The sequence below is a fragment of the Talpa occidentalis genome, unplaced genomic scaffold, assembly GCF_014898055.3.
Source record: "Talpa occidentalis isolate TD23 unplaced genomic scaffold, MPIMG_talOcc4v2.1 talOcc4.10, whole genome shotgun sequence".
Taxonomy (NCBI): Eukaryota; Metazoa; Chordata; class Mammalia; order Eulipotyphla; family Talpidae; genus Talpa; species Talpa occidentalis.
In genome coordinates, this window is record NW_023600993.1 from 90,320,290 (window position 1) to 90,332,541 (window position 12,252).

At 38.9% G+C, this 12,252-nt stretch overlaps 1 protein-coding gene and 1 pseudogene across 4 annotated transcripts in view; one reads left to right on the plus strand and one right to left on the minus strand.

The window, feature by feature from the left end:
- Positions 1–12,252, plus strand: part of PTPRA (protein tyrosine phosphatase receptor type A) — a 121,335-nt gene that overhangs the window by 40,388 nt on the left and 68,695 nt on the right. For 3 of the 4 annotated variants that reach the window (XM_037498056.2, XM_037498055.2, XM_037498057.2), the window contains exon 3: positions 9,964–10,026. The exons of the other annotated variant lie outside the window; for it this stretch is intronic. In XM_037498056.2, the coding sequence (XP_037353953.1) occupies positions 9,964–10,026 (63 nt within the window). The remainder of the gene's footprint in view (positions 1–9,963; positions 10,027–12,252) is intronic. 4 annotated transcript variants of the gene reach the window in all.
- On the minus strand, positions 9,070–9,554 carry LOC119237540 (60S ribosomal protein L28-like; annotated as a pseudogene).

The following is a 12,252-nucleotide window of genomic DNA, read 5'->3' on the forward strand; positions in this document are numbered from 1 at the left end:
GAGTGGGGCGGATGGGGAGGACAAACATGAAAATGGGATAGGAAGTGGTGAATGGAGTACATGGGAGAGTGTCTGTGTCAAGTTTCTTTATATTCCTCACAAGTGTTTGCTCAGTTTGGCACTTGTGGTAAGCATTTTGTAAGTACTTGATGATATGGCAAAATGAAAATAGAGGATTTTTTACATGAAATTATAGAAAAGAAGAATGAGATAAAAATTTTCCATGTTGGGGCCTCCCTGGTGGCGCAAGGAGTTAAGATACAACCTGTGAGGCTGTCCGCAGCCTCTGCAGCACCAGTTCAATCCTCAGCCAGCCAGGGAGCAACCCACATGGTGCAGCAGACCTCTCCTGTCTCACCCGCCCGCTGCTCCCCTTAGCAGTGTATTTCAGTCATTCCACCTGTTCTGTTTCCCACTGTCTCTGGTGAGTCCTTTCACCACCCCCCACCCCCCCCCGCACCTCTGGCCTGTACCCCAGTTCTTCTATGCGTGAGTAAATAAATCTTTTAAAAAAAATTTTCTGAGTTACTCCTCATTGTAAAGGATGGAGATTAAATCAATCAAATAAAGAAGCTCCATGTTCACCTACTTTCTGGATGATAAGAGTTTTATTAACATGAGAAAAACACTTGAGAAGTGAGTTCCTTGAGGGTAGGATCTTCTCTCTCGCGTCACCAGTTGGTCCAAGACAAGAACCTAGTGGAACAAATGAGCAAATGAGTTGTTCCTTGCTTTGAAGAAATTTAGGACTGTCCTTACCTTACAAGACATGTTTATCATCCACTTGCTCTCTATAAATTCCAGGAAGAGATTAAGAAACTATTTCCCTTCATAATATTATTAGCCTAAACTTCTGACCTGATTGATGGGTTATCGAACTTAAATTTCCTCAAAGCAGGTCAGAGAACACATTATCATATTGAGATAAACAAGAGCATACCTCTCAGTGCCTTGTGAAGTGCATTCTGTCCTTGGTCACAGACGTTTGGTCTTGAGCTGATATTTGAGAGTGAAAAATTGGAACTTAGTAGAGTTATACTCCCTGTATCTTAATTTTCCAACCATTATGTAAGGTTTTCTTTTTCTAGAAAGAGACTAATCTAGAATAAGAATTCTCATCAGTAAAAGCAGATTTAAGTAGGTCATCTGACTCTGCTTTTGTGCTCCACATTCATCCTGGTTATAAAAGGGCCTTTCATGAGTTTTCTAGGCTTTATCGCTGCCAGACTCTCCGCAGGCATTGTGAAAGGATTAACACCACCCCACCCCGCCCGCCCGCTGTGCCTGTCTCATGGACTCTTTCGTAGAGTACATGCTGCACTGTTTATAGTTCAGCAGGAACTCTTTGCAGACACTGACTATATGAACAGATAGGAGATTTCAGTATTGATTGGTGTCATTAGCTATAAAGTTAATGTTCACCAGCGTCTAATAGATACAGTAACTTGCAACTTAATTTTTGCCCAATTAATTAGTGCAGAGTTTAAAAAGTGTTTTTATTAAAGTTATATGTAAAATTTGCCTCTACTTTCTGACTAATCAATTTGATAGGTTAATGAATGTTTCCAATGACTACATATGCATAATTAACTTTATAAAAAGAATATAAAACCAAAATAGTTTTTTTTTGAAATTAGCAAAAGTATTTTTATTTATTTATTTATTTTTAATAATAAATTTTATTTTTATATTCCCCATACAATTGCAACCCCCCCATTCTGACCCCAATCCCTCCCCTCCCACCCCCCACCCCCCAAAAAGTGTCTCTGGTTCATAGTTTTTTATTGATTTTGATTTTCACTTTCTTATAGTTATTCATTTTCCTGGTCCCTTATTTAAGTTTTCTAGATTCCTGCTATGAGTGAGACCATCCGGTATTTTTCTTTTTCTTTTTGGCTTATTTCGCTGAGCATGATCCCTTCCAGCGCCATCCATGTTGCTGCAAATTGCATGTGTTTTATCTTTTTTGAATGCTGAGTAATATTCCATGGTGTATATGTACCACATCTTCTTGATCCAGTCATCTATTTTTAAAACCAAAATAGTTTTTAAAGTTTTACCTGTGGGAAAACACTTTTCCTGTCCTTTGTGTAGAGGAGGAAAATAAGATGAGACATTGAAGGCTAAGTATTTAGCACACTGTGACATAATCTGAGGAGTAGTAAAGGATTTGTGTTTTACTGGCATTATGACTAGATTTCAAAACTTTTGATAAAGTTAATCTCTCAGTCTTCCAGCTTATTTACTCGCTGTAAGAACTAGAAAATATTCTCTATCAGTTAAGACCAGTATTTTGTTTTGTCATCTTTAATATCTGCCTTCCTTTCCTAATAAGTCCTGCCTAGCCTTTGGTTCAGCAATTTAGCTGTTCTTTTTTTTATTTTAAAAGATTTATTTTTTATTTATACAATAGCTGGGGTACAGGCCAGAGGCATAGGAGGATTCACCAGAGACAGAGTGGGGAGCAGAACAGGCAGACAGACCGAAAGCACTTGCTGAGGGGAGCAGCGGGCACATTAGGAGAGATCTGCTGTGCCATGTGGGAATCTCCCTGGCCGGCTGGGAATCGAGCCTGTGCTGCAGAGGCTGTGGACAGCTTCACAGCACTGTACTCAACCCACTGCGCCACTGTGGAGGTCCCAAGTCAGCTATTCTATTGTCAGTACTCTACCCTATTGCATATAGTTCTGTTACATTTACTTGAGCAGTGCTTAGAACATTTTTCTAGAAAAGAATTCTTTAAAAAATAGGTCTCATCTTACTTGGGCCTCCAGAGCTGGCCATTGTCAGCGCTTGCATTTTCTGCAATAGCAGTCTTAGTCTTTTTGATCTTAAAACTTTATCTCCCACTTTTTAGCCTTTGATTTTGCTACATATTTCACAGGAAATATTGAAGATGTCAGATTGAAGCTCCTCACTTTTCTGTTTCCCGTATCTCTTCCTATCTTATGTATCTTGCTTTCCTTCCCTCCTGATTCCTTATTCTCAGCATTTGAACAAGATTAAGTCTCTCTTAACCTAACAAACCAGTCAGCCCTTTCCTGAATGCAAATCTGTCACTATTTTTGCTAAGATATAAAAATCCCATCTCTAATCACCTTGGTAACCTCCATATTATTTCTGATAATTTGCCTAGGTTTTCTATGTAAACAATCATTTTCTGAAATGATTTTATCCTATCTAATTTAATGATTTTCTTATCTTATGATAAGGCCAGAACCTCTTTGAATATTATTGAATAGAAGTGATAATGGGTTCCAATTTTTAAAGGGAATGCTTTCTTTTTTTTTTTTTTTTTTTAAGATTTATTTATTTATTTATACATGCACTGGGTATAGTCAGAAGCGCGGAGGGTGAGAGAATTCACCAGAGCCAGAGCGGGGAGCAGAGCAGGCAGGACCGAAGTACACTGCTGAGGGGAGCAGTGGGCGGCAGGAGAGATCTGCGCGCCTTGTGGGACCCTCCTCCGGTGGCCAGGAGCAGCTGGGAATTGAACCAGAGCTGCAGAAGCTGCGGGCAGCTTCGCAACCCAGCACTCAACTGCTGTGCCACCGGGGAGGCCCCAAGGGAATGCTTTCAATATTTCCCTATTAAAGATAATTGTGTAATGTTATTGTTTTAAAATAACTTGTTTCATCTGCTTAAGAAAGTTTTTTTATTACTAATTAAAAAGTCCCCCTTTTTAAAATCATGTATTCTTGTGTTTTTTCATCAATTGAAATGATTCTGATTTTTTTTTACTTAATATGGGTGAATTCTGTATAGAGGTTTTATATTAAAATAGCTTGTACTTTGCTTCTCAGCTTTTTGGCTAACAACAAGTGTAAAATATATTGTACACCTTGGGTAAACTCAGATTGATCATGGATTATCATTTTTGTGTACCAGATTCAGTGTGTTAATATTTTGTTAATATTTTGAATCTATATTATTGAGCGAAAGTGGGCTATAATTTCCTTACTTATAAGAATAAAATTGTCCAACTTTAGTGTCAGGTTTCATTTACCTCTTAGAAGGAACTGAGAGGTTTTCCCTCTTCTGTCTCATGTATCATCAGGGCCATCTTTTCTTTGTGGGAAAAATTTTAGTTTCTGTTTCAGTTTCTTTGAGATTTATAAGAATAGTCAGATTTTTCTTCCCAACATAGTTTTAAGTTCTGTTTTTCTAGAGATTTGTTCATTTTTTTGATTTTTCAGTGTTTTTGCCTATAGTTTTAAGTCTTTTTTATTTGCTATATCTGTAGTTATTTCCACTTTTCCTAAATAATATTCTTTTGTACCTTCTCTTTTTATCTGTTGTTATTTTAACCAAAAAATCCAGTGGCCTTGTTTAATTTTTTTGTCTGTTTCTTTTTATTGTATTTATTATTGGCTATTCCTATAATTTTAAAACAACTTTAAAATTGACATATACAATAAACTTGGATACATTTAAAGTGTAAAATTCAGGAAGTTTTGATGGCATCAGAACTATTACCACAGTAGGTAGCATGTGAACATAATCATCACCCTCCAAAATGCATTGATACTTTGTAATCTTTTCATCATGCCCCTGACCACTACTCTGTCCCTAAGTCTTCACTGATCTATTTTCTGTCACTAAAGAAAGTGTGTGTTTTTCTAGGATTTTATATAAGTGAAGTCATGCATTATTATGTAACTGTCTTTCTGATGCTTTGACATCCGGAGCCTTGCTAGCCCTGTAGAGACTGCCCAGGTTAGCCAGTTTCTAGAGAATGTAAACAACTCACCTGTTTGTAAGCCTTTCATATACAAAACAGCCAATCTAGAACCCATACCCCAACCACCTCCTTTATTGGGCTCTCATATTCTGGGTCACGATCCACCAGTGTGATTCACCCCAGGACTTGTTACCAGGCAATTAGGAACAGCCCCTAAACCCCGGAGTCCCCAGTGATAATATTCAGATTAGCTAATCCTAATATTGTTTACCCTGCCTATTTTTTCCTGTAGAAACTACAGTAAAGTTTCTTGCTCACATTTCCCCCTCACTCCCGCTACCTCTGACCAATCCTGGTCCCTCCACATGTGTGGTCCCTGTGTGGCGTGGCTTGCCGCCTCTTCTTGGGAGCCGTGAGTAACAAACTAGCAAACTTTCCTTTCAGTGACAGCCATCCTATTTATTGGTCTCACCATGCCTGAAGAATAAAACCTATGCTTCTTTTTTTACTTTAAACCTATGTTTTAAAACCAGTATCTGTACTCTTTTGTCTTGCTGCTTTTACTCAGCTAAATTATTTTTAGATTCATCCATGTTGTGTATATCAGTAGTTCATTTCTGAGATATCCACTATATGGATATACCAGAATTTGGTTATCCATTCATCCATTGATGGACATTTGGGTTGTTGCCAGTTTTTGACTTTTACAAATAAAGTTTCCATGAGCATTAGTGTACAGAACTGGTACATAGATACATATTTCTTGTTCTAATGGGTAATTATATTTACTGTATCCAAAAGTAGAATGGCTAGATCCTATGTTAGATATGTTTAAATTTTTTTTTAAAGATTTATTTTTTATTTATACAAGAGCAGGGGTACAGGCCAGATGCGCGGGAAGGTGAGAGGATCCACCAGAGACAGAGCGGGGAACAGAACAGGCAGACTGATGAAGTACACTTCTGAGGGGAGCAGCGGGCGAGACAGGAGAGGTCCGCTCGCCATGTGGGTTGCTCCAAGGCCAATGGGGATCAAACCAGCACTGCAGAGGCTGCGGACAGCTTCATAGCGCTGCGTTCAGCTGCCTGCGCCACCGGGGAGGTCCTATGTTTAAATTTTTAAGAAGCTGATAAACAATTTTCCAAAGTGGGTATACCATTTTACATTTCCACCATCAGTGTGTGAGGGTTCTAATTTTCCAGTATCCTTGACAACACATGATATTATTGATCTGTTTATTTTAGGCACTTTATTGGGATCTTACAGTATCTTGTGTCTTATTTTACATTTCCCTCATGATTCATGACTTACAACATCTTTGTGCATTTCTGCCTTCTTTGGTGAAAATACTTGTTCAAATCTTTTACCCATTATTTTATCGGCATGCTTTTCTTCTTTTTGAGTGTTGATAGTTCTTTATATATCTGAATACCAAACCTATATTTATAGGTCAATGCTTTGAAAATATTTCCCCCAGTCTGTGGACTTATCATTTTTAAAAATTGTGGCTAAATATAGCTAACATAAAATTTACCATTTTAACCAATTTTAATTGTATAATTCTATGGTATTTTTTCACACTGTTGGGTAACAATTAGCACTGTCCATCTCTGAAACTTTTCTGTCTTCCCAAATGAAACTCTGTAGTCTTTAAACAATAACTTCGTTTCTTTCTTTCCCACCCCCCAATAGATTCTATAAATTTGATTACTTGGTATACTTCATATAGATGAAATCATGCACTATTTGTCTTCTTGTGATTGACTTAACTGGCCCTCAAGGGTCATCTGTGTGGTAGAAGGTGTCAGGATTTCCTTTTCAAGGCTGAATAATACTCTGGTGTGTGTATGTGTGTCTAATAACATTTTTGTTTATTCATCTGTCAGTGCACACTTAGCTTGCTTCTACCTTTTGGCTGTTATGAATAATGCTACTGTGAACATGGGTATACAAAAAACTGAGTCCCAGTTTTCAGTTCTTTTGGGTGTATACCCAGAAATGGAATTGTTGTTTCATATGGTAATTCTGGTTAATTTTTTGAGGAATCACCATCCTGTTTTTTACAACAACTGCACCCTTTTACATTCCCACCAGCAGTGCACAAGGCTTCAAATTTATCCTCATCCATTTCGATGCTTGCTACTTTGTGGGGTTTTTTGGTTTGTTTTTTGTTTTTTTATAACATCCAATCTAATGGGTGTGAAGTAGTATCTCAGTATGGTTTTGATATGCATTTCCCTAATTAGTGATATTAATCATCTTTTCTTGTGTTTATTGACTGTGTAACTTTTGTAGAAATGTCTATGCAAGTTCTTTACCCTTTTTTTTTTTTTTTTTTAGATTTATTTATTTATATAAGCACTGGGTACAGTCAGAAGCGCGGGAGGGTGAGAGAATTCACCAGAGCCAGAGCAGGGAGCAGAGCAGGCAGAGTGACGCAATACACTGCTGAGGGGAGCAGCGGGTGCGGCAAGAGAGGTCTGTCGCGCCATGTGGCACCCTCGCCCAGTGGCCGGGGATCGAACCGGGTGCTACAGAGGCTGCGGGCAGCCTCACAGCCCAGCACTCAACCGCTGCGCCACCAGGGGAGGTCCCTTTACCCATTTTTTAATTTGATTTGTTTTTTGGTTATTAGTTGTAGGAGTTATGTCTATGTTCTGGCTTTTGGTCCCTTATCAGATCGATGATTTGTACATACTTTCTCCCATCTGTGGATTCCCTTTATATTCTATTTATATTGTTTATTCTCTTTATATTCTAGCATCCTTTAATGCACAGACATTTTTAAATAAGTCCAACTTATCTAATTTGTTTGGTCGTTGCCTGTGCCTTTGGTGTAATATTGAAATCATTGTCAAATGTGTTGTCATGAACAGATAGTACTTTTCCCCCTAAATTTTTCTTCTAAGAGTTTTATAATGTTATCTTTTATGCAAAGATTTTTTGATAATCTTTTGCAGGTTTCTCAACAACTTGTTAAAAAGGTTATACCTCCTCCTTTGAATTTTTTTGTACTTTAATGAAAAATTATTTGGGCTTATTAGTATTTGTCTCTAGTTCTCTATTTTATTCATACCTCTGTGTATTTATCCCCTTGTTTAATTATGGTCTTAATTATGGTCACTATATTCTATTTTTTTTTTTAATTAATTTATTTATTTATACAAGCACTGGGTACAGTCAGAAGCGTGGGAGGGTGAGAGAATTCACCAGAGCCAGAATGGGGAGCAGAACAGGCAGACTGACGAAGAAGTACACTGCTGAGGGGAGCAGCGGGCGGCAGGAGAGGTCTGCGCGCCATGTGGGACCCTCCTCCGGTGGCCGGGGAGCAGTCAGGGATCGAACCGACACTGCAGAGGCTGCAGGCAGCTTCGCAGCCCAGCGCTCAACCGCTGCGCCACCAAGGGAGACCCTGGTCACTATATTCTAAACCTTAACATTGAGTAGGTTGATTTCTCCCATTTTATTATTTTTCAGAATTTTTCATGGCTTTTATTTTATGTATATACACTGTACACTACTTTAGTTTCATATATCTGGTTTATTCCAAAGTATTCTGTGAGCAGAACAAATGTTTCTCCTTCTTGTTCTTTGTCTTAATTTATCTGCAATATAAATTTTTACCAAACTACACTGAATATTTTTTTAAATAATCTGATTGACCTCCTTGCTTCCGGTTCATCTTTCTCCAGGCTCTAGACTGAATCTTGCTTTAGGTAGATATAAAAGGCAATAGAATTTAACAATCTATTTAATAGCCTTAGTCATCCCATTTCATTATCTACATAATTTCACCTGTGGAACTGAGCACCTCTCCAGGGCCTCAGACCCCTGCTAACTTTAGGTGGTCCTCTTCCTTTATTTTGGACCAACCACTCTATCACATTACCTTTCTCAAGAGAAAACCTGTACGTTGATTTCTGGTATCCTAGGACTTCCTCAGAGGCCTACCAGCAGTTTTTCAACCTGCTTTTTCTCACTGGCACATATTCAGTGCTGTCCTACTCCATCCTTCTTGGTGGCATATATCAGTTTCCTTCTCATCAACACCCACCTATTACAACCTCCTATGCTTGTCAGATGTCTCCTGCCTGACTCGCTCTTTGCTGCTTTTGTCACTCTCACAGCTGTCTTCCTTTCTTTGGCTTACTGCCTGACTTCCGTGGCAGCTGCTCTCATTGCCTGTCTACCATTCTGTCCCTTCTCCCACCCTCCACCCCCTAACCCTGTCCCATGTAGGTACAACAAGTATTGTAGCACCTTCCTCACAGTCAGAAATAAATCTCATCAGCTTCCCCATATTATGACCCAAAGCTGCCATCCTTCTGATAACATTGCCTTTTACCTGACTCAGGCAATTGGAACTTTCTTGCAGCAGACATACTCATTCAGAATTGGCTAACATCTTTATGGCTTGGGTGTGTGTGGGGTTTGGGGTGTACCCAGAAGTTCTTGGTGGGGTGGGTCCTCTTCCTCTTTACCATCACCGGCTTCTGGCTGTGCAGGATGGCACTCGCCCTGCGCATGACACCTGTGTGTAGGTCGCAGCGGTACTTGATTTACATATCAGATCATACCAGCCGCTGTTGAGAGTGGCCTGGGCCTTCTTGTGGCTCATGGGCCACACATAGGTGGTGGGTTTTCACTGGCCAGATCTCGATTCATGACCATCACCACATCTTTCCCTTGGCTGGCTGCATGCCCACAGTCTTTTGGTGAGTCAGCAAGTTGTAGTGGAAGGAGTAGCAGGTCTCGGGATTGTTGAGTTCAATACTGTACATCTGCTTGTTCCTCTTGATGAGGAAACTGGAGCAGTTTCAACTGATCATCCATTGGCGATGCACAGACATGGTGGTGGCTCCTCTCACTGAGCGGCCAGAGATGGAAAGAATGGCACCTCATTATCAAGTCTTCAATTCTACCCTTATAAATTCTCCCCAGTCTCCTCTGGGTATTCCTGCCCTACACCGAGGTTCCCTTGATTTATAGGATAGATTCATTCTGAAGGCTTCACTCAGTGGTCTTCTTAACCTCAAAACCCATCAGTAGATGACACCTGTTGTCAATCATTTCTAAATCCATATTGTTCTATTCAACCTCCCTGGACTTACAGCTTTTGGTGATTCTTCAGTGTTTTCAGTGGAAAGCTCAAAACTTTTTATTGTGGTTTATAGGCCCCGTCATGACCTAATCATTGCTTTCGCTACCCGCATCTTCACTTCCTCCATATAGCCTTACAGACCCGGTTTTTCTTGTCTGACCTTTTCCCATTCATTTAACAGATATTTGTTGAAGAGCTGTTGGATGTCCTTACCCAGTTCTGGTTTATTTGTGCCTCGCTACTGGTGAGTGGATTATTTCATGATAATGTCTACATTTGTCTCTCTGTTTTCCCAATATCTAGTGAAGCATAAAAATAAAAACATGAACTTTGGAATTTTAAAAGCCCAGAATTTGAATCCTAATATTCACTTGTGAGGTGACCTTGAGCAAACTCCTTAACCTCTGTAATATTTAGAATCTGCGCCTGTGGAATGGAAAAACAGTATCTAATTCAAGAAGTGGTTATGAAGATTAAATGGTCTAAAGCATATAAAATGCCTAGTTTCTCTTTTATCTGCAAAATATGAGTAAGAAGAGTAACTTATAGAATTGCTGTGTGATTTGAGATAGAATGTTGCATATTGAGATAATATGGACCTCACACTTGGTCATATTTTATCAATAATAATGTACTGAATATTGAATACTTAACTTTGAATTAATGGACTCTTAATGGAAGCTATCATAGCCAAAGTCTAAACTTAGGGAATATGTAGCTTGAGCACTTTTTTGCTAGACTTCATAGTGTTGATTTCTTTTAACAATTTTTTCTCTAACAAGTAGAAGCAGCATTGTACTTACTAGCATATAAGGGCTTAGAAAAATGCATTCCCAAGCACCCTCATCATTACCATTCCTGGGCCATGACAAGTTCTAACACTGAGAGTTAGTCTTCTGATTCCTTATAACTAGCGGTATCAGAATTGAGGTTGGTTGTATATATCAAAAAATAAAATAGATTTACTTCTTGTATATACAAAATCTGAATGTAAATAGGACTGGTATGACATTTTGACAGTGTCTTCCGAGAATTCATTCTCTTTCTAGTGCTGTAATCTGCAATTCTCAAAGTAACTTCAGGGTTGTTAATGGCTGTTGAGGCTGTAATCATCATATCTAAGTTGCAGATTACAGACTGGAGGACAGGAAAAAAAGACTCCCTCCCTTTTCTTTTAAAACACCTTCCTAGAATCTTGTAATACTCTAGTTTATATCTCTTTGGCCAGAATTTAGTCATTTGTTCACACATAGCTGAGGAAGGGATATGTTCTCCTTTGTACTAGCCCCCAATTTTCTCTCTTCTTCCTATTATAGTTCCTTTATTATTATTTAAAGATTTATTTATTTATACAAGCACTGGGTACAGTCAGAAGCGTGGGAGGGTGAGAGAATTCACCAGAGCCAGAGCGGGGAACAGAACAGGCAGACTGACGAAATGTGCTGCTGAGGGGAGCAGCGGGTGCGGCAAGAGAGGTCTGCATGCCATGTGGGACCCTTGCTGGCGGCCGGGGATCGAACCGGTGCTGCAGAAGCTGTGGGCAGCTTCGCAGCCCAGCGCTCAACCACTGTGCCACCAGGGGAGGCCCTATTTTGGGTGTTGCATATATATTTCAAATAATGTACTTCTGAAATATGTGTAAGCATGTATAACCAAGGATTAATGAATTTAATATTCAAGTTTTCTGCAATTTAGAGAGATTTCCCCAGCCCCTAAAGGTACATAACATGGTAGTTCATAATAATGCCAATATTAACATCATAAACTTGAGGAGATTGAGAGGAGCCATACAACAGACTCCTTGCAGGCTGAGCTTTAAGATGGGAAGGCATGTGTGAATAATTTAACTGGCCAGCTTCCCACATATTTCTAGAAAATGTCTTGGATCTGCTATACTGAATGTGAATTTTCAGAACATTTAGACAGTGTTCTTAGACTCTCAAATGTGAGGAAAACAACTATATTAATTTTTCAGAACTTCCTTTGTCTTTTATCTTAGGGTTTTTAAATATTGCTAATGGCATCTGGTTTTCCTCTGTGTTTGAATGTTAAACTTTCCTGACTGAACACCCTAATATATATGCAATGGGAGCAGTATTTTTAAGTAAGAAATGTTTTTATAATGAAATAAGGACTGTATACTGGCCCTTTTTCTGGGTGTGGTAGGGTAAGGGAGAACACAATGTGTGTGCCATTGTGTTCAATAAATTAGAGTACTGCCCAGACTTCATGATTCATCTCCCAAAGCCTCCCTGCTCAGTTATATACTCACAGTTAACCAAAGGCTTATGATTCACAAGTGCTTTTTGAAAAATGAACAAAAATTTTTTTTGAGAATGTATATATAAATTGAGATTCTTTATTTTGACTGTTCCTAAATATATAATTTTTTTAACCTCCTTGACCTTTTCTCCCATTCCCCCTTCAGTGTCCACTAGTTTATAATAACATGGCTTTGTCAGTATGCCTG